Genomic DNA, 22,711 nt, shown 5'->3' with positions numbered 1-22,711 from the left:
TTGGGCTTTTCAAATTAAAAGGATTTATCCAAACCCCAAAAGTTGTCTGTACACATTTCTGCAGAAAATGTATATTTACATTTAATGGGAGGAGTTACTTGACCAAAATATGTTTAAAATTTCTGTGTCTGCTTTCTCCTTATGAACATTTTCAATATTTCATTGAATACACTTACATTTACTAACCCTGCTCGTCGAGCACCACTGAATACTGGCAACACCTAAAGATGGCAAAACATACTCAGAAATGTGTTGGACAACCAGATGTCGAGGCTGAAGTGTGAACTGAGCTGATGTGTGAATTTTGGAAGTTTGAGACAAATAGTTTGTATAAACAGCCAAAAAATACTGACGTTGAGAATTTTTAAAATAAGAGGACAGAGATTCTTAATTAGTTATCCATTTCTTCCAGACATAACCTTCTGCATATTGCAGCAACTTAATTGTCATTTTCATAACCCTTTTACAGGGTGTAACTCCAAAAGAAAGAAAGAAATGACGTGAAACATGGTTTAGATCTTTTATTTGAGACCATAGACCGTAAATGCATGGTGAAGTGGATGTTACAAAACTGTGTTTTGGACGAGACTGCAATTCTGACACTGGCGAAGCATGACTTGGAAAAAAAAAATTCTATTAAACTATATTTTAGGTTCTAACTCTACTCATTAGCTTTGTCAGTATAAGCTATGTCTATATGCAACATTTTTGTGGCTAAACAACATTTCATCATGTTCTGCACACTGCAACATTTTGTTAAATATCTGCATCTCTAGCATACTTCATATAATGTCACTGCACTTGTCCAGCAACAACTATTTTAAAGAATTAGTTCAATGTCCCATCAGTGGCGAACATCATGACGGACCTCTTCCTCGTCCTCTATTTCATCTTCTTCATATTCACCCATCTCGTCTGCTGTGGCATCTTGGTACTGCTGGTACTCAGACACCAGGTCATTCATGTTGCTCTCAGCCTCTGTGAACTCCATCTCATCCATTCCCTCTCCGGTGTACCAGTGAAGGAAGGCCTTGCGGCGGAACATAGCGGTGAACTGCTCAGAGATCCTCCTGAAGAGCTCTTGGATGGCTGTGCTGTTGCCGATGAAGGTGGCGGACATCTTGAGGCCGCGGGGAGGGATGTCGCACACGGCGGTCTTGACATTGTTGGGAATCCATTCCACAAAGTAGCTGCTGTTCTTGTTCTGCACGCTCAACATCTGCTCATCCACTTCCTTCATGGACATGCGACCGCGAAAGATGGCTGCCACTGTGAGGTAGCGTCCGTGACGGGGGTCACACGCCGCCATCATGTTTTTGGCATCAAACATTTGTTGTGTGAGCTCTGGCACAGAGAGGGCACGATACTGCTGACTGCCCCTACTTGTGAGAGGTGCAAAGCCTGGCATAAAGAAATGCAGGCGGGGGAAGGGCACCATGTTGACAGCCAGTTTACGGAGGTCGGCGTTGAGTTGGCCAGGAAAGCGGAGACAGGTGGTCACCCCACTCATTGTGGCTGAAACCAGGTGGTTGAGGTCGCCATAGGTTGGTGTGGTCAGCTTCAATGTGCGGAAGCAGATATCATACAAGGCCTCATTGTCAATGCTGAAGGTCTCATCTGTGTTTTCCACAAGTTGGTGGACAGAAAGGGTGGCGTTGTAAGGCTCCACCACAGTATCAGAGACTTTCGGGGAGGGCATGACGCTGAAGGTGTTCATAATACGATCTGGGTACTCCTCCCTGATCTTGCTGATGAGCAACGTGCCCATCCCTGAACCTGTGCCTCCACCCAAGGAGTGGGTAAGCTGAAAGCCCTGGAGACAATCGCAGTTCTCCGACTCCTTTCTCACCACATCCAGCACCGAGTCCACCAGCTCAGCTCCTTCTGTGTAGTGACCCTTGGCCCAATTATTTCCTGCTCCACTTTGACCTGCGTGATATGAGGTTTGAAGACAATTAATAATGAAAAAAATGTGTTTTTGCAAACATTTAGCTCTTGGTATGAATTTTTGAAACAATCCATTAATTAATTTACTTGAAATTTAAAAAAACAGCATGATCCACAAAGGATAATGATAAACAGTGGGATACAAAAGTTTGCATAAACTCATCTCCATGATTCATATGAAAAGTTGTTTATGCATCATTTTTGTTTTGTACAATTTCAGAGGGAAAAAAAAGAGCACCTGCAAAACTTGGAACACCCAAAGGAATTTGAACCGTGAGATAATTTTTTTCAAGATCTGACAGCTTAAGGAGCTTGTTATATCTTTGGTTTTAGGTAATCACATCAAAGCTTTAGAGGTACAAACAGCAGACATTGACTCATCTAAGCAGTTGTCGATACTCTAAGGCTTCAAATAATCAAAGCCCACAAAGAGGTCGATAAGGGCTGTAGAAATTCAGTTTCAGTCATATGTTTCATAAGTTTGTAATGTAATTGCATTTACCAGGAACAGTAAGCATAAGGGTCAAGAGGACGGATAAAAGTTTATCAAAAAGGGTTTTGGTTTTATTCAAATAGTCACTTACAGTTCAATAGAAATGTTTGACTCAAACTTTTGCATGCCTCTGTATCTGAATCACCGATGAAGTTTCATAACAAGAGACATTTCCTGACAACTACGTTATGCACTGTCATGATATTTTTTCATGTTTAAGTCATTGTAGTCTTGAGCATGATTCTCTGATATGGTCTTGTGTGAAAATCTAAATGAATAAAGTCAAAATTTGCAAGGCTCTTCATGACGAAGAAATTGAAAAACGGCAGTAATTGACTTGAATTAAGTGATAAATGCAACTGTTGCAACGCCAAAAAGCTGAACAAAAGAGTGACAAGTGTGACGACTATAAAACGTCCCACCTGCTGAACATTAACATGCTGACACTGGCACAGAGCTTAAAGCACCAGTACACCTCAGTGAGGTCTCACAGAAAGAAGCAGGGCTGCAGAGGCTTTCTGGTTAAATCTGGCTGCCAAATAATTCAAATAGTGTTTTAAATATAAAGCATTAGTAGATAATGAATCAATCATCATCCTATTTGTTTCAGCGTATTAATTAATGTGCATTTTGTTGTTAGGAGAAATAATCATTATGCTGTGCAGTATTTGGCTCCTGCATCCTCATTTGTAATCTCCACAGCATGTACTGGTTTTTTTTTTAGTTGTCCTTTCTTTTTTGCTGAGTCACCAGAAGAGCTCCCACTCCCTCTGACACAGCTGCCCATGGCCAATCAATCACACTATTGGCTCATTACTTAGAGACTGCTGGAGAATTGTGTGGAGAATACGCAGCACTGTGCCATGCTCTCAGGTGAAACTGAACACATCTTTCTGGGATGTGACAGCAGTTGCTGACATGGTGCTGTATGTGCGTTTGGTTCAAGATGAGTGGTGATGTTTGGATTTTCCCTCCACTCACCAAAGACAAAGTTGTCAGGCCTGAATAGCTGTCCAAATGGGCCAGAGCGAACTGAATCCATGGTTCCTGGCTCCAGATCCACCAGAATGGCACGAGGGACAAATTTGCTGCCTTTGAACAGGAAATTAGGGTGGGACAGGGAGAATTAAGGAATGGAAGGCTGGAGAAAGATTTCAACAGTCTCAATAATAGAGCATTGCAGTTAGCTATGAGGGGAAATGAATCAAAGAAAAAAAAAGAAAATGAACATATTTCATTTTCATTCTTTACAATAAGAACAATAGCCTAAAAATATATAAATGCAGAAGTGCTGTTTTCTAAAGGCACAAGCCCAACCAAACCAGCTATTCAAAAAGAGCCTTTTTTTCTTGCACTTTCTGTTGCTCCACCCTCTGTCTGTGACACATCGAGCAAGCAAACTGCTGCAGCATGCTGCAATGCTTATTTTGGACCAGCAGGGCTTCTAAAGTGCTGAGCTCTGCATTCCATTCAGATATACTGTTTTCCTCCATAAATCTCTATTTTTGCTTATCATTGCAGAAGTGTCAATGATGTCTGACTATGTTCTTAAAGAAAAGTTAGTCATTCAGATATTCACCTCACATGCAGTACTGAACTATTAAGCGATGCTGACAACAGCATGCAGCATGGAAACAATGGTTCAATAATGCTTGCTGCTAGGAAAGAGGATAGGGGTAGACATCTGCACATGCAGGAACTCATTAAGCCAAAGCAGATGAGAGAGCAGTTTGATCTCAACCCTGGGAACACCTGGAATGAAATATCTGCTGATATGACCCTCTCTTAAAGCTTCAGTCTAAATGATGAAGCCCAGAAACAAAGTGCTGTGTGATTGACGCACTTTCAATCGTGAGCAAAGTGTACCTCTTTAATGAACAGAGGCTGAGACCAACACTGAAAAGATGCATTTGGGATGACCTTCAACATGCCACATAAATAATATAAGATACTGAGGTGATACTAAAGCAGAGAGGTCGTCTACACAGAGACTGCAGATACCTGTACTCCCTACAGAGAGAAACAGAGAGAAGGGGTGGGGAGAGGAAGGGACACAGAGAGAGATATTTTAGCAGGTTCACTGCCCTATTTTTTTTCCCCGGCACTCATAGTGAGACCTACTTTCCCCTGCAGCTAAATTGGTGACATGAACATGTGGCATTTAAATGAGGTCTTTGTAGCATAAGGCCATGCAATGATAATGAGCAAGGTAAGCACACTTTTACTGTATGTTGTGGTAAAAATATTTCAATTCAAGCATGCCATTCATTAAAAAACAAACTTGGGAAATGTTTTTGTTACCTGATGCTTCATTATAGTAGACATTTATCCTCTCCAGCTGCAGGTCGCTGTCACCTTGGTAACTACCGGTAGGATCGATCCCATGTTCATCACTTATCACCTCCCAGAACTAACACAAGACAAACACATTCCCATGACCTTTTAAGACTAAGTTCATTTGGAAAGAAAAACCGAAATATTACGAGTTTAATGTATGTGCGTCAGCGGGCCTTTTTTTTTTTTTTTTTTCTCCTGCGCATCTGCGTAGTGGCAAAATGACACGCAGCTCTTGGGTCACCGTCGCTGCAGCCGCAGCAACCAAAGCCCGAACGGACTGAACCCCACCCTGCACCTTTACAAAGCATTAACAGTTGATACGTCAAACTTTTTTTGGAAGAAAAATCTATGTCTAATAGACATCAAAGGTGTTATGTCAATTAATCAACTTTGTTAACCATTAATAAATATATATATCTATATCTATATATATATAGATATAGATATATAGATATCTATATATATAGATATATATTTATAAAATCTCTGGAAAATATCACCTGTGATAGAAATAAAAATATATTATACCTTTGCCCCAATCTGATTTCCACATTGTCCAGCCTGGATGTGAACGATTTCCCTCATGTTGAGTTGCTGATGTGGGCAGAGAGCTTCCTTTCTCGACCTAAACGACGTCCGATCTTCAGTAGGTTTCCGTTGTGTTTCTCAAAATCAGCACTTGCCTCATTTCTCGGGTGAACGTTCTCCGGGCGAGATAGATAAACGTACTGCTGATCGGATGACGTTACGCACGGCGCAGCATCCCTGTCAGCCAATAGGAGCGCCCCTGTTTGATGCAGTGGACCAGAGGATCATGCCGCATCATCCTCCTGACATCACCGTGTCCCATGCGGGGAAGATTTTGCCTCTTTTTGCCATATTGAGGTTGTTGTGTACAGTTCAGTTACTTGGTTTATCTGCCAGGAAGGGCTCTCAGAAATATTGAATGATTGCAGGTAGCTACTGGACCTGACTGTAATGCTAAGTAAGCTGCCTATTTAATAACCTAACAACTTCAGAACAAAATATCTAAACAATAGAGCTGCTAGCGTTCCAAGAAATACTACACAAACCTATCTTGCTCTCCAAGGATATATCCAAATCACTGGCTTTTTCCACAGGTACAACAATAACATTTAGAGTTTTCAATTTTAAGAGACTTAAAAATGGCTGAGGGCTTGTGATATGTTTATCCCTCTGCAAGGCTTGTATTCCATTATTGGTTACCACTGTAATGATTATTAAGGAAGTGCAAGACTTTTCTATTTGGGATCAACTTTTAATAAGACTTGCAAAACACTGCTATATAATCAACAACTCACAGATAGCCATATTTGATCAATAAATAGTGGTTTATTTTAACAACAGGTATGGCTTATATACAAGTGCATTATGCATGTTAAAACAACAACAAAATGAAACCAAACAAGTGGGACTTATAAATGTACAATCCATGGTTTTTACATTCATTCAAATCTCCAGTCAAAGAGATTTTGAGTCGCTCGGCTGAAAGAAGCAAAACCTGACGTGTGCACTGGGAACACTTATGTCACCGGGACTTTTATTTGCCAACTCTAACCAGTTCATGCTATGATTTATGATCCTTCATCTTATGGAAACTGGACGCTTCCACACATTTGTTATTTACAAAGTCCCGACCAATGCTTCTTTTCTTTTTCTTTTTTTTTTGCTTTTCCAACAATGAATATCTTCCAAATTACCCTGCTGCTGGTGTTAACATTGCTCTAAATTGCTTTCACTGAACTTTATTTCAAATCACTTTTAAATCCAAATAAAGTTTAACTAAGTGCATACTAAAGCAATGTAATCTCTCGCCTCAGCACTGAAATAGCTGCATGGCCTAAAGTGGAAGTAACAGATCTCAGAGGAGACACCGGTTGTGTTGTGCAGGGACTTTGCACCGTCGTTAGATTCTGCAGTTTGCACGCTGACACAGAGACCAACACTCAGACGACCGAATTACGTGAGAGTACTGACCACGGCAGTCAACACGTTCCCAGATGCCAAGAGTTTCTCATGTAATCAAACATCAACACCATCTCTCACATGTGAATGTATTGCAAAAGTTCATGTGTAATTAGCAGTTTCCCCAATTCATTTTCCCTTTTTTTTTTTTTTTTTTTTTAACTGTAAGACACCAAATCTGACACCATATGACTGCAGTTCATTGTGCTTAGAGGTGCAGCAGCATGGCATTCATGTGTTTGACATAAACAATCACATGAGTAAATCAGTACTACAAATGTGACAATCTGTTAAAAGACCACCCTGGTATCATGATCAACATTTGAGCTTTCACAATTCGATCCAAGTTGCATTCGAACAAAACGCGACAGTTAAGTTTACTCAATCGTCCAAATACCCAAAGATATGTAACCTTTTGTATGAGTACACAGGCTGAGTTCTAATGTGTCAAGTAGCTGTGAGGTTTTATTCATAACTGTGTATCAAAAGATGGTAACAGAAAATGTTATCAGCCTGGTAATGTGTTTGACTCCTGAATGACACCTTAACAGATCACCAACACTCCCTGGATATATGATCTGCGTTTTATCACATTTCAAATGACAAGACATCATCCAGTTGGCTCTAAAATATTACAGTACTGTGTAGTTATCATCGTTATTATTATTGTTATTTATCATCATTATTGTGAGGCTTGTTGTAAACAGTTGTATATTCATCATCACACATCCTTCTTTAGACAAATACTACAACCTCAAATGCAAAGTACTACAACAATCAAGTTACACACGTATTCAAGTCAAGTATTTTGCCGTCCATAGGTGGACATGAGCTTTGGAAGAAAAAGTGCTTCCGTAACAGGGAGTCTGTCATCTTACAAATATCAACAGGTTAATCAATCTATTAGAATTTTTTTGGAAAATGTCATTTTGACAACTGGGTAGCAACTTTTAAGTTACGTTTAGTTGCGTGTGTGTGACTAAATAAAAACACTGAAATACATTAACTATGTTAATGTCAGAACATGATTTGGGAAAAAAAAAAAAAATACTGATTTGAGTGATGTAGCAACAGTTGGTAATCACATTAAACATTTTGGAGTCTGCAGGTTTCAAAAACAGCTTTTGTCTTTTTCAAGAGTTGATAGTTTTGTTGACACGTTCACAATGATGTTCATGCTTTGTCTCCTCTGCACAAAATAAAGTGCCACCACAATAAGGTGCCGGGAATACTGTAAGAATCAAGCATAGCTCTGTACAATAAGGGCACACCATGGGAGATTTTCAAAAAATAATGCTTTGAATTTAAAACAAACAAGTCTGAGTAAAGCTCAACAGCTAATTATCCATTTACTTACATTATCACATTTACAAAAAAAAATTGCATACCAGAGATTTCATTGGCTGAAAAAAATTGGAAAATTAAATTTTTTTCATATTTTTCACCAATAGAACTTCCCATAGAATAATCCATGTGTTGACAAATCAATTAACCTAAGTTCCATCTCACTTCTAAATAATCAAATGGTGATACAGTTTGCAGTCGGTCTTCTTCCGTATTCCTCTTTTGTATAAAGAGTCTTCCAAAAGGGTATTACTTGGTATTTCCCCCAAACAGGCAAATACTGTAACACCGTTAGCATTTTGGCACTATGTCTACAATTAGTTTTGGTCAGAGTAGTTTTTGGCTTGTATGTGCGAAAAAAAAAGAAAAAGAAAAAAGAAAAGAAAAAAATATCAAATTTGGATTATTTACCTTTTAAACTGTAAAAAGCATTTTGTAACATTCAGATTTTTTTTTCTCCATATAGGTAAGGCGACTTTTTTTTTTTTTTTTTTTTTTTTTTTTTTTTAATAAATACAAATACATGAGATGATCATTTTCTTTGAGTGAAAGTACCGTTGATTCTTTTTTTTTTTTATGTTTTCATGTTTTTAGCATCGTTGCATTCTTCACCAGTGCTGATGGCATGTCTCAGTGATTGTGGGCATCGTCTTCAAAATGACAGACAGTGATTTCCCCATCCATTTAAATCATAAGAGTAGTTTTTTTTAACGCTGGTGATTTCCAGTGACATTACTGAAAAGCTTAAGTTCCTGTCACATTGAAACAAACCAGCGAGTGGCACTCTTCACTTGTGTGGTCTCATTTATTGGCTAAATGCACGAAGAGGGGAGGAAGGTAGGGGTGGGGCATTGAGAAACATAAAGCAGCTCTGTAAGACATGTCTACTCAACTCCAGGTGGGAACAGTCTTCATGAAGTACCTGAAGTCTGAGCAGGAAGGTCCCCTCCCCCCTCCTCCTCCTCCTCCTCCTCCTGCGGGATAAATGTGGGTGGCTGCCTCCTGGTGCAACATTTAAAGCTTCATTTTCTGGCTGCAGCACTGAATCACGATGACGATGTGCTACTCACAATGTTGTTTTCTGTGCTGGCGCTCTCCTTGTGACTGACAGAAAGGACACCAGAGTCTATGGGGGAGGATACGGTACAGTCCATTAAAGACGAAGGAGCTTCTGCTTCTGTAGAACCTAAATCTATAATGGAACTTGGTACTGAATCCAAGACAAGGGCAACTACGGGTTCTGGTACAATGTCTGAGACAGTCAGGATGGCTGATTCTGGAGTCAGGGTATTCATAATGTCTGTGACAGGGAGGACAGGAGGAGACACTGCAGTGATGACAGTATGCATTGTAGGGGGAATGGAGGATTCTACTGAGGTCATATGGCCTGAGTCAATAGGTGGAGGAGGTGTGGGTGATGGTGAAATAGTGTCAGGACTCGGGGGAGTAGAAGGATGAGTAGGTCCATCTTTAACATAAGGAGAGGTAGAATCTAACTGTGCAGACTGGGAGTCTCTAATGGAAGGAGTAAATGTAGCTTCATCTGCTATGTCTAACTGGATGGGAATGTCAGAGTTTGGGCTAATGAAGGATGGAGGATGAGAGGGAATGTCACAGTCTGTCCCAGGAAGGGGAGAGGGAACAGGAGAGGGAACAGGAGAGGGAACAGGAGATGGAGGGAGACCGTCATGCATTGATGGAGTGGGGGAGTTTGTAGAAGTGGAATGAGCATCCTCGCATAAAGATGGGTCAGACGCTGTGATGATTGTGTCAATATCGTTATCCAAGGGGTTTGGAGACTCCAACGTGGAGCTAGGTGGGGGCTCAAGAACGGGCGTGGTGCAGATCAATAAAGAAGCGGGCACGGTTTGGGGGAGGGAGGGAGAGGAAGAGTCCTGTGAAGCGGCAGGGCCTGAGCCATCTTCGCTTGTGGGAGAAGGAGCAATGTCATTTAATTCAAGAGGGGTACAATTTGTCTGTGGCTCAACAGAATCCAGGACTGTTGCAGGAGTTTCTTCTGCATCAGGTAGAAGTGGGTCTGTGATGCATGGAGCTTTGTGTAAAGAAGTGGAAGACAACGATTGCTCTTTGCTTGCATGTATGATGCCATCTTTACCCAGGGCTGTTACAGGAGTCGGGGATGAAGATGAAACAGAGTGACCGTTGGGGTCTTTAAGCTCAGGCTTCCTAGGGTGCACCTCCATGTGCATGCAGGCAGACATTTCTCCAGCCAATGGGACAGTTAAGTCCACGGCTGAAGAGGCAGTGGAGTCCATGGTTGACACTGCCGTGGCTGCTGCCTCATGGAGTGGCGTATCATGCACTCTGGTATAGTCCCTGCTGCTCTCAGACGGGGCCAGCAATAGCCGCTGTTCTCCAGGTCTCCTCGGGGGAAGTAGAGGTTGACGAGTGTAGCTCTCGCCATCAGCCAAGGTCTCAGGGAGAGGTTGGTAGCGTGTCTCAGGCAACAGGAGAATGCAAATTATGCAAATGAGAGTGCAGCAGGCAAAAATGATGTGGTGAAGAAAGTAGCCCTTTTGATTGTGAAGTTCCATGATTGGGGCAGTGAGCATGCCAAAGCCAGCACTGGCTAGCACCAGGCCCAGACCACCACCCCTATGAGGAGAGAGAAATTGTGATTACCTGGTAAAATGTAGGAAAGATCACACATATTGTTAAAGCTCCTATAAATGCTGGTCAGTCAGGGTGGTTGACTGACTGATTTTAAGACAGTCAACCACCAAGTCCTAAATGTTCACCTAAGTCACTGACATAAGCAGAAAGTGCTTATTCTTTTGTGATGCACCATTCTGGTCTGTCATTTTATCAAACGGCACCAGAGTGTGCTGCAGTTCCACCAACAATGTCCTCTAAATGCAGTACATTCCTCTCGTTTTTGCACCACCAGATGGTGCTCTAGAAACACCTTCATTAGAACAGCACCTTTTAAATAACCCTACACAATGAATATAAAGAGTAGAGTCATATATTCTCAAAGGAGATGGGTAATTTGCACAAGATGTGCATTACATTTGACTCTGAACGATGAGAGTTTGTTATTTCCCACAGTTCTAGAATTAAGTCCATCATTTAACAGGTGGTGGAGCTGTTAAACCAACTGCAGAATGGATTGTATTGATGAAGAGCAACTACTGTGTGAGCTACATTATTAGCTGAACAAAACAATTGAAAAAAAGCAGTATAAAGAAGCCCTAAAAATGGCCAACATCAGTTAACTTGATTATCTTTAAAAGTCAGATGTGCAAGAACATACACCCCCCACAATCCTCGGATGGTACAGTCCTGGTCTTGCATTAAGTTTACCTGATCACAGTGGGGGTGATCTCAGCACAGAAGAAGATGCTCAGGTTGCTGACTGCGTGGGAGGAGAACATACCGATGATGGAGAAAGCGACGGAGAAGTTCTTTTTCAGCTTATCTGAGCTATCTGCAAACAAAGCAGTGGGCACTGTGTAATTACTGTATGGGTAACAGTGCTGTGTATGTATATAAATGACAGGGGGAAACATTTTTCTTTTCTATGCTTTGTAAAGGGATCTTTTCTAACTGTTTGCATTGAGTATTATTCTATAAAAATGCATTATTTCAGCGTTTTAGCTCAATTCATTATATACAGACACTGTATATTACATCCAATATCAAATGGACATACTGCTTACTAAATGTGCTTTCCTAAAGAATAAGGGTTTAGAATTGAGAGTATTAAATATTTCATCATTTAAAGATAATGAAGCCACATGACAGGTTGTTTTGAAAGAACAAAATAACTTTCCATCTACATCGAGACATCCTTCTGGTAAAGTGGCAATAAAATTGGTCAAAGTAAATTATGTGCCTTCCACACGCTACAGTTTATTTTGATGATTTAAGGGAGAAACAGGCTTGGTGAACAAAAGACACGTTTAATCCTAAAATGGCTCGCATACAGAGCGTTAATAATAAGACATGGAGAGGATGGCGCAGGGATCAGGAGAGAGTGCTCCGTGATCAGTGCTTGCTTCAGTGTAGAGAGGAACGGAGGAGAACAGTGCATTCAGATACAAAGAGCCTCATCCTCCTCAACAAAACGGTAATAAATAAGTGGAAAGACTGTCATAATTACATCATGGACTTCATCTCCAGGGCTAGTGTGTCCCTAATGCAGCTCATTTTGAAAACCTCATCAATAAAATGCTGCAACCTAAATGGTTTGAGTCATGCCGCAAAACAATCCAAATCACACATTGAAAGAATGTAAAGCTAATAAATACGACAGCGGAAAAAACATCTGAGCAAGATTACTCAATTACGGATCAGTTATTCTTCTTAAACATTTTAAGAAAACACAAGTAAGAAGACTGTGAATAAACAGATGTACCTACTTATATTTAGATGGTAACTGTACTTCCCCAGCACTAGAGTTAAAGAGAAAAACAGACGGGCATCAGTGAGAAATTCATCTTGGGCACTCAAACAAGAAGTTAAAATCAGACTCAAACATTCGGTTTTAAAAAAATGAACATGTTGAAAGCTTGTCAACAGTGTAATGACACAAGCTGCTTCAGAGGGAACATGACACATAAGCATAACCTTGATGTGTTGACTCAGGTTAAACAATACGTCTAGCTTGTTTGTAACTGAATAAACCGATGGGCTGTTTTTATCATCTGGAGAACTTTTGGTACACATTGACTAAAACAGTGTAATCATGTCCTGTTACTCCACTAGAAATAACTAAAAGTAACAGAGTTCCCAACAACAAGAATGTTTCACATGGGGGTAAAAACTGTCAAAGGTCATAATGTTTCACTTTCGAGGGCAGTTAGTGCCTCTGAACATGTGACGCACATATATTCACAGAGAGCTTTTTCGACACAACATATCTAAAGCATGTGCCATCAATGATGTAAGCAATATCTCTGCTATATTCAAGTGTTCCAGTTTGTAGTAGAAGTGTGACAGTTTGGATGCATGGACCACATCAGGACTGTGAAACTATTAATTTCATTACATGTGCATTTACTACTATGACCTTCTAACTAAACATTAACTGTTCACCTGAGTCACAATAAAAGTTCCTGTCTGACTGTGTTAAATACCAAAACACACCTTTTCGTGTTTTTGTTCTTGGTCAATTGCTTTATTAAAAACAACAATGATAAACCAACTCTATAAAGAGCACTTTGGGCTGAGTGGAGGTCATTTTCTTACCTAACGTTATGTTGCTGACCTGGCATCAGTACACACAAAGCATGACAGGTCAAGGACAAAAACAATCTCTTTCACTTTGAAACAAACAGTCGCTTCTTGGACTGGCCTCCACCACTGGAACTTCGAGGTTTCTTTCTTCAGCAGTCTCACTGAACAAAGGACGGATTCTAAACTTTATGTCTTGTGTTTATTTTAGCCCTAAAAAATTTTTGGAAAAAAAGTTTCTCTTGATGCAACGAAGCCCGATTGAGAAATCTATATCCAATTTCCCTTTGGTTTCTCTAATCCTTAGTGCTTCAAGCAATGCTCAAACTCAGTGAACTACATCAGTGTTGTCACTTCTCAAGAATGAGAGGGGGATTTCACATCCAAGAATATGCATTTTTCATATATTACTTACAGTTGAGCAGACCAAGCTGCAGCAGCGAAGCCAGGGCAGTGACGATCATGAACATAAGAAGGCCACCACGCCGACCCATCAGGCCTACAGCTGGGCACAGTGCAATGCACGATGCCACCGCAATGCCCGCCATTGTGTAATAGTCAGCATAGAAGTTGTGAAACATAGTGATTTCTTGGACGTCCTGATCCATCATGCTGCGGGCAAAGCAGTGGTGGATCCCATAACCTGTTAGCCTGGGTAAAGATATGCACAGGGATAAGCAGTTAGCTAAAAGCACTGGGAAAACATCACAACATACAGAGGCTATAAAAAGGGATATTGGCCTTGAGACAGCAGCAACAACAGAGAAAACAGAACTGCTCCTGAAAATCAAACAGATTAAATAGTTGGGAGGAGAGGGAAGAGGAAAGGGAACAATTTAATATCAACATGGCGTCTTTCGCCTCCACGAATGTCACAAAATTGCAAACATGTAAACACTGACTTAATGACAGAATACACCTCACAGGCACACAGAAGAATACGAGCAAACACTCACAACCTCCCTTCCTGGTTGTGTAATGTTTCCTAAGGACAAATCTCATGTAAAATTTAAGCTGACTGAGGGATTCAGGGACACCATGCACTGAAGCAGAGATAAAGCTGGGTCGGCTGAGCTACTGATGAGGTCTCAGATGGTGGGATTGAGGAGAGGGGAGATCCCATTGGAGATGAAAACAGAGAGCAGCTTATGTGGACGTGCAGGCTAAAGATCAATTCTGCATCGAACTTGCAGGTTGATAGTGGCATCCTGAGTGCACAAAATGGCGTCTCTGACTGGCTTTGCCCCCACACGTGCATATAAGCATGTACCTGCATTCCTCCCCCTCATAGTTTTCAGATCCTCATTCAAATACATACATTAGAAACTCGACACATCACCGTCCTACTAGGCACAAATACACAGGACCAATACTTACGAGTTGACGCATAGAACAACAATGTTCTTCCACAGGTTCCTCGTCCCAACCATTTTCACGATGCATGTCTTTTTGGGCTTTTTTTGAAGAGCTCTTTGGAGTTCTGGAAACAAACACACCAAGTAAAAAAAATTAAAATAAATCATAACCTGCTCTTTGAACAGGTGTACTTGTTTTTTTTAGGATATTATGTATATTATTCTTTAATATCACAAATGAAAATTCTGAGTATTTTCCTCCTATGCTTAATTTTCTTTTGAAGGGGTTTGTAAACAGTGGTGTAAGGGTGCCTGTAGAAGAGGCCGTACTCCTAATCTCTGCCCCAAAATATAAAATCCACAGTGTTATCAGCAGTAACATGTAAAACTATGCCATATTCGAAAATGATGGACGCAACAATTTTTGTATTCAGATATAAAGGGACAACTTCCTTCCCTTATTTGATTTCCATACTTGCTTCAACTCTTTCAGGGTCACTGGGGGGGCTAAGACCTATCCCAGCTGCGATTGGGCGGCAGTGTCCACCCTGGACTGATAGGCAGTCTATCGCAGGACCAATAGACAAACAACATCCACGCTCACACTCAATATGGTCACCAGTTAACATGTTTTTGGACTGTGGGTAGAAGCCAAAGTACTTGGAAAGAATCTAGACAGAACATGCGACTTCCATACTGATAGACATTCAAGCCAGGGGCCTTTGTGCTGAGAGACAGCAGTTGTCAGCAAGGTGCAAAGTACAGAAGTCTATACATCCTTATTTAGCACAACTTCAGCCTGCCCCAGTCTTACAAAGTTACTCTCAACATTTTACTCTATATTTTGTTGCCGCAGTCTAATGTAGAACTTTTTCCTACGTTATCACACAGCAGGAGCGGGTGCCTGATCATGACAGTCTTACTTAATATTGATCAGACTGCAAACAATTTTTGCGTCTGATCAATATTCCATCAAATACAATGGAAAATAAGGCTGAATTTTTCCAGAAGTTTCCTTTAACATTACTACGTAAATCAAGTTCTCTCAAGGAAAGTTCGACAGCAGTCTGGCTGCTTTGACGAGTCAAGCAAGGACAGCCCTACTTCATTCCATCTGCAGAAAATTCCACATGCATTTTTAATGAGAAGGTGTCAGCCCACACAGCTAGTGACCTGCTGCTTTGTGATACAGGTCTGACAGTGCTCACAAACGATGTGATTCTGAGCAAGCAGCACCCCTGCCCCACAAGTGATATGTGACACAGCAAACAGTTGATGTTTTGGTATTGGACTGCAGGTTGCCATAGAAACACAACACTGATATGTGCTACTGTATTTTCATATTGACTCAGAAATGTGTCAGCATTCCGTATCACCCCCTCAAGGTTATCGCTGGCTGATGCCCTCAGGCTTTCCACTCACTTCTTGGCCAATCTTCAAATCACTGAGTAAGATTTTTCCTTCTCAGATCTCTGCTAATCATTCAGCTCGTTTGCCAAAGATGGCCTAGTCAGACCTTGCACATGCAGCACCCATGCCTATGTGCTAGAACTCTTCTTCTTTATCAGTAGTAAGGACGGTCAGTGTCCAAAAAATGAACTTGAAAGAGAGAAACTGTACAATCAGGGTTAGGAACAGTCTATTTCTATAAACTCAAGACCAGAGACAGCTAAAGCTTATGGTAATGTATTTTCTTCCTCTAAATGCTGCATCAGCACACAGTCTAAAGAGTGCAGTCAGTTTCACTCATACTGGTTCCTCTTTGAGACTTTTTTTCCCCCCCAATAGTGGTTCTTTTTATTTTTCAGAATCTATTGATAACTGCAGTAATTGATCACAGGACAAAAACAGTAAGACAAACAGCATGGGAAGCAGTGCTGTCACAGCTCAATACAAATGCAATCTGTTACGACAACAACACGGTTCAGTCTGCTTTGGCTCTGGCTGGTCTCCTGAGACCAGAGAGATAACCTGGACGTAAAGTGTCTGACCTGCATCCATCTGCCGTCTGACCACCATCATGTCAGCTCATCTCCACTCACTCAGGATATAATGAAATTAATGAATGTTTGAGAGTGTCATAATGTAATGTTCAACACCCACTGCTACCTCTTTAGGGGCATGTTACTATGGTAACAAGACCAAAAAAAAAAATTGACGTAACCTTGTCAATCTGTTTAATTTAGAAAAGCACAGCTGGAGAAACAAACACTTTTCAAACAGAGTGAGTTACTTGGTAGAAAGCACTGCAGAAAATATACAAAGTTCAAATGTACAGTATTTGAATGCAACATAGCACACATTGAGCAACAAAAAAATATCACAACGTGGTATTGCCGTGCCCATTACCTGGAAGGATGTTATCCACATCAAGTTCCATGTTCACTCGATTCTTCTTTGCAATGTGTCCCATGATCCATTTGGAGCGGCAGTACTGCTGAGTGGCCAGCAGCCAACGCAGTGACTCAGGGAAAATCCTGTCGAAGAGACAGGGGTTTTCCTCGTTAATGTGACATGAAAAATGAATCGCAACAGCGAGAGTTCCTCTGTTGTAATACTGATTGAAATCTCACTGAGACAGAGTTAGCGATGCCACAGTACATCTTGTTTTGTCAACCAGTGTCCTCTTTCAACACATATTGGATAAAATGCAGAGCTTGAAAACTGATGGTGAGATTACAAATTGTATCCTAAACAGAAAAAACACACACACACACACACACACACACACACACACACGCAATATATACGTGGCGCTGTCTCGTTACAGCTGTGGCTGTTTTCATATGATATGCTCCATTACCTGGTATTTTCATTACATTACTTTGCACAAATGCCTCTGAGGAGTCTGGTATCTGAATATTAATATCAAAATAGCCTGTGTAACCAGCATTTTGCCTTAAAGAGTAGATGATTCAGTGAGTCTAATGGGCCGTTTTCACAATTTCAAAGAAAGTGGTCATAACTAGAACCAGGAATTAATGGCTTCTTTCTTGCAAAAGTTCCACCTTTTCACCAAGTTTCATGAAATTTGGTTTGCAATTTTTTGCGGCAAACGGCAGATTGAATTTTAATGGCACAGATGTCTACATTGGTAAAAGTGCAGATTTGCTCTGGTGGCGTTCACAGTATTGAACACAGATGGCCTGACTGACGATAATAAATTGCCCGCATGTCTCAGATTGAGTTTACTGTGCAATCTCTGCAAACATTTAGAAGAAATAGATTGGGTCTCACAACCTGCATTATTTTTAATGTCTTTAAATGTGTGTAATCTTTCAAAAAGCGAGACCATGATTGCACAAAAGCAAACTACTATTTCAATTCGGTTCAACTACTTAGCCTCCGAGCTGCCAAGACACGATCACCTCATGATCAGCACTTACATAAGATCTGAAGACACATTCACATAAAACATAAAAAACAGTGTCTACCCTCACGTTAGCCCAAACTCTCTCTCCTTCGTGCTCCTCTGTAGCTACAGTATGTGTCATATTAAAGGCTGACTGACAGCGGTCAAAGTGCTGTGTATCAGCAGTGTGTTTTTTCTTCTTTCCTCTTTTATTCTCCCATTATTCATTGGATGAGCCCACAAGTTAAGTCAGTGTGCTCATATATAAAGCTTTCAATTGAAATTAAAACTCCATTTTGTATCAAACATGCATGTGCCATTACTTAAGCAAGAGTTTTCTTTAGATGAGCAGTTTAAAATTGCTCCAATGGTAGTTTTACACAAGTATAGGATCTGAAAACTTCTTTCAAGTTTGTTGTGTGATTCTAAACTTTGATCTATTTGGCACAACGGAATAGCTTAGACCCTGACAAGATGGATTATCTCCTTGATGTGACCGTGCAACCTCACAAGAATCCAGCTGCCTCACACAGTAACTTAATGGTGGAAAATTCACTAAAGTAGTCGTTGCCTGACCTTTTTCTTTTTTTTTTTTCTTTTTTTTTTTTTTAGATAGAGGGCAGTACAAATGAGTTACCAAAAAGATATTTAATTTAGCTAGAAATTCACAGCTGGAAAATGTCCACACTTCATTTCATTGCCGATGGCTCCACATCTGTTCAAAATACTTGTGTAGATTCTAAACCTCCTAAAAACGCTTAAAACTCAAACAGGGTAAGAAAAACACGGCTCGGTACCAAATTGTATGCACGTTGCTAAGGTTTTTCCTTACCAAATGTAGGACAGCATAAGCAGCAGGGGACAGATGGTGACAACCTGAAGTACCTGCCAGTCGCGACAAAGGTACGCCACACCGGGCATGAGGAGCTGACCACCCAAAACCACAAAACTGGCCACCATGGTCATGGAAAATCGCCACCCTGGCAGGCACAGCTCAATTCCTGTCAGAGAGAACAAAAAAGGTGAGGGAAAGACAAAACAAACAAACCAACAAACAAAGAAAAAAAAATCTCCATTTGTTACTGTTAATTTGCTGGGGACAAAGTTACAAAGGGGGGAGGGCATGATGGCACAAGAAGACAGCCGATACAACATACTTCAGTTTGACAAGGATTGTTCAAATGATATCAATGTGAAAACAGCAAAGTTTGCCAAATCAGCTGTTTCCTATTTCCTAACAGACAAAAACAGTGATGAATGTTCAAGCATACAAGAAACAAACTTAGTTCAGCAGCTGAACATTCTTCATGTTAACACAGCGAGAACAGAGCCGATGATTCAACCACTAAAACAGGACACACCCAAGAAGGTTCGGCAAACAAGCCAAAACACAGATCTGACGATGATCCCATCCTCAGTGAGAGGTGTGTATGCATTTCTGACCCCAAAAAAGATGAATACCAGTGTATTTTATACAGTGCCACTTTTAAGACTTGGCATAAACTTTACATGAGTTACACTTAGTTACTAAACTAGAAATTAAGTCACTTAATCATCTAAAAATGAATACGAAATACACCAAAAGCTTAAATTAAAACTGAATCATTCCTCATCCTAGATTGTTAAATGTAAAAATATCCCTTTTTTTTATGTTAATATAGATAAAGATTTAGTACATTTGATTTAAATTGGTTCTGCAATATTTTCAAAATAAACCCTGAATTAATCACCATGCACAGTTGTTGTTCATAGACAGATGACAACAGACAGATAACAACAGTAAGCTACTGTGAGGGTGAACTAACTAGAAGAGGTTCCTTGTACTCATTTCTCTGCTATCAGAATGGCACTGATTCATTCACCCAGTCATTAGCATGCACATTGGCAGCCAGTAACCCCAGACAGTCCAGGCCTTTAGTTACTGCAGTACAGAGGATAGGTTCCCATGAAACCACAGAAAATGAACACTACTGTAATGCTGCTATTCTCGATAAATCTTTAGTCCTGCTTCATTCATCCCTTTTTGTGATATATCTCTATTTTATTATAATGGGTCTCCTCTGCTGCCCAGAGACAGTTTCAGATGGGCCTTTCAAGGTGACAGGAACAGCATAATATAGTGGGTGTTGGCGGTCCCGCTTCATTCCAATGGAAAAGACTGGAATTTCAATTAGGACTTGCCCCCCTCTGAGGACATGAATAACACTCTCTGTTCACAGACACTATCGCAGCTGGAATGACAAAGCCAATGAGCGGAGAGCGGGGCGATGGGTGCAAGACCCGCTGAGTTTGAACTAACTAACCTCAAGGCTCCCTCTCTGTGTGCTGCTGGGATAAAAGAGCCGGTTCACTGGTTGTGGAACTGCATGGGATTTGAATTCTTTGGTTTTGTATAAGACGTCATGTGCACAGAACAGGTCGCTGCATTGTGAACAGTTCATCTTGTGGTGAGCTCTGGAAAAAAATGCTTATATGCGCCAAAACACAGACGGTTAGTATACTATGGCAGGAGACAAATTAAAGCAAAAAAACGCAACTTCTGGCCCACAGTAAAATATAAGACTCTGTGATGCAGTAGGGGTCGTTTTGCTGGCATGGTTCATATGCGTTTGTTGCATTGCACCTGCCTGTATATATAACTGAACTAGGTTGAACTACTGCATGGCAACCAGAGGCTGTGAAAAGGAGGCCTGAGCTCCTTACTCCTAGTGACCCTAATCCTCTAACAAACCACGACATAACCCTCCCAATGCTCTGTGGCACCCTCTGTCCCACTGACATAAATCTACAAATAACTAATGTGACACAACAATCAACAGCTTTTCAAAAGCTGCTGATCAAGAATGCGTGGCGTGAAAAAAGAAAATACATGGGACATACAAGCTGATAAAAACAGACGTATTAATATACATTTGAAGAAATGCTGATGACATTGAAAGTAAAAATGACATCATCCATGATCAGGCCAATAGCCGATTAGCAAAGATGATAATCCCCAAAGAAGCTTTGACTGGTTTGCTGACTTTGGCAATACAGGAATAAGAGCCATACTCTGGTGCAAGCCGCAGTAGCTGCTAGACTTCTGTCAAGTACAAAGCAGACTCAAGGAAGCACATTATTTTACCCATAAAAGAGGTTGGTTTACCACTTAAGGCAATAAGTGCAGCCACTCCTTGTACCCAAAAGGCCGATGACCATGGGTTCATGGTCCCATGCCATGGGTTCTCTTCCTAATCCTGCTCGCTAGATGTGCAAAGCATAATGATTATGATAAGGTGGCAATTTTCTATTTTGAAAGAATATTTATGGCATAGTTATGATTTATTTTTTTTATGGCAGTTACATTAGCCTTACAATCAAGACTCAGCCTATCCTTAAACTATGTCCCTTTTCTTCTCATGTCATTCATCTCTATTACTGGGATTTGCGATGCTTCAGGGTAAACTGTACCATTGCGCTGAAACCACCTACCCGATTCAGTCAGCAGTTAAATAAGTCTGGTGTCTGCTCTTTCAGAAGGAGGTGACTCCGCCTTGTGAAGAATTAAATAAAGCTAAAATAAAGTGGATTTTCCTACATGGCTCCTACATTAATGTGATCAACACAGCCGTACAGCTGACTCCCAGCTGAAATCAGCATATTTCTTTGCTTACAGTAAAAAAAGATAACTACTGGTATATGCTAAACAGATAAATCCCTCACTACTGATTAGTCACAGCAGAGCAAAACAAAATATCACTAAGTCCCATGCAGAAATGATCCAATAAGAACACAATGTGAGGCTGGATCAGGGGTACTTTCCTTATGACACGCAGACGTTACCAATTCAGAACAGACCTGCATTACACGTTCATCTGCAAACTGCAAGAGAACAGTTGTTCATAACTGAATTCCTTTTGGAAGTGGTGCTGTTCTGAATGGCCTGCTCAAAGGTGAGGTGATACATCTTTCATCATAGAGAGGGGAATTTGCTGGACCACAACCTTTCTCAGTTTGGATCTTCAAGGACACTGATGCATTAATACAGTACTCGCATTGGTGTTAACTGAACGAAGATGTGTGATCTGGTGCATATGAAGGTCACAGCATGTGACTCACATTAATTAAAGCAGGGACCCTCTTTGCACCGCATGGAAAATGCTTTTCTATACAATCACACATTGTACTGCAAGCTCTCAGAGACCGCTTTCATTATTTGGGTGGTCTGCCTGGGGTTCATCCCAGCCTTACTGGGCAGCTGTGCCACTGCATTTCCAACACAACTGCTGAAACCTTACACAGATGTATTCAGGCATGTGTGGCTGTATTCAGCTAATGAGGTTTTGGACTGCTTCTTCCAGAGCTGCACCATCAGCTGACAGCATTTCCTTGTTTGGTGTCCAGTAAACCTTAGTCTTTGGTTGGCATTACTGCAGACTGAACAGTTTTTGAAATAAAAAAAAAATAAAAAAAAAAAACCTGAAACCTCTGTGGAGTATAATGATTACATAGGAGAAGAAATCAAATAGCGTTAGGGTGACTGCACAGTCCTGTTTCAGTCACAGTATATCAGGAATGTCCCAGAATAATTGCTCTTAAGGCCTCCTTCATATTCCAGTCGAACATAATCACCTGAGAGGGCCTGGCAGAAAGCCAATGCACTGATGGAGCATGAAAACACTTATGCTGACAAGGTCAAAGGCCCTTGTTAGATCAATTAAA

The 22,711-nt window shown here is 40.8% G+C and overlaps 2 protein-coding genes across 2 annotated transcripts in view; both read right to left on the bottom strand.

Moving 5' to 3' along the window:
- Window positions 1–506: 506 nt before the first annotated feature.
- Window positions 507–5,514, bottom strand: LOC142399001 (tubulin beta-2A chain). The gene is made up of 4 exons (XM_075483317.1): window positions 5,306–5,514; window positions 4,742–4,850; window positions 3,422–3,532; window positions 507–1,929 (listed from the first exon to the last, which is right to left on the bottom strand). The coding sequence occupies exons 1-4, from the start codon at window positions 5,360–5,362 to the stop codon at window positions 845–847; spliced, it is 1,362 nt and encodes a 453-aa protein (XP_075339432.1). The 5' UTR covers window positions 5,363–5,514; the 3' UTR covers window positions 507–844.
- Window positions 5,515–6,110: 596 nt separating this feature from the next.
- The window catches only part of LOC142399000 (solute carrier family 22 member 23-like), a 32,658-nt gene continuing 16,057 nt past the window's right edge, over window positions 6,111–22,711 (bottom strand). The window contains exons 4-10 of the mRNA XM_075483316.1: window positions 18,843–19,011; window positions 17,008–17,135; window positions 14,681–14,783; window positions 13,719–13,954; window positions 12,490–12,522; window positions 11,432–11,555; window positions 6,111–10,723 (exon numbers count right to left, since the gene is read on the bottom strand). Of these exons, the coding sequence (XP_075339431.1) occupies window positions 9,154–10,723; window positions 11,432–11,555; window positions 12,490–12,522; window positions 13,719–13,954; window positions 14,681–14,783; window positions 17,008–17,135; window positions 18,843–19,011 (2,363 nt within the window). The 3' untranslated portion in view covers window positions 6,111–9,153. The remainder of the gene's footprint in view (window positions 10,724–11,431; window positions 11,556–12,489; window positions 12,523–13,718; window positions 13,955–14,680; window positions 14,784–17,007; window positions 17,136–18,842; window positions 19,012–22,711) is intronic.

This window comes from Odontesthes bonariensis, chromosome 14, assembly GCF_027942865.1.
Source record: "Odontesthes bonariensis isolate fOdoBon6 chromosome 14, fOdoBon6.hap1, whole genome shotgun sequence".
Classification (NCBI taxonomy): domain Eukaryota; kingdom Metazoa; phylum Chordata; class Actinopteri; order Atheriniformes; family Atherinopsidae; genus Odontesthes; species Odontesthes bonariensis.
Note: the sequence above shows the minus strand (reverse complement) of the source record. Positions and strands in the feature narration are given on the sequence as shown.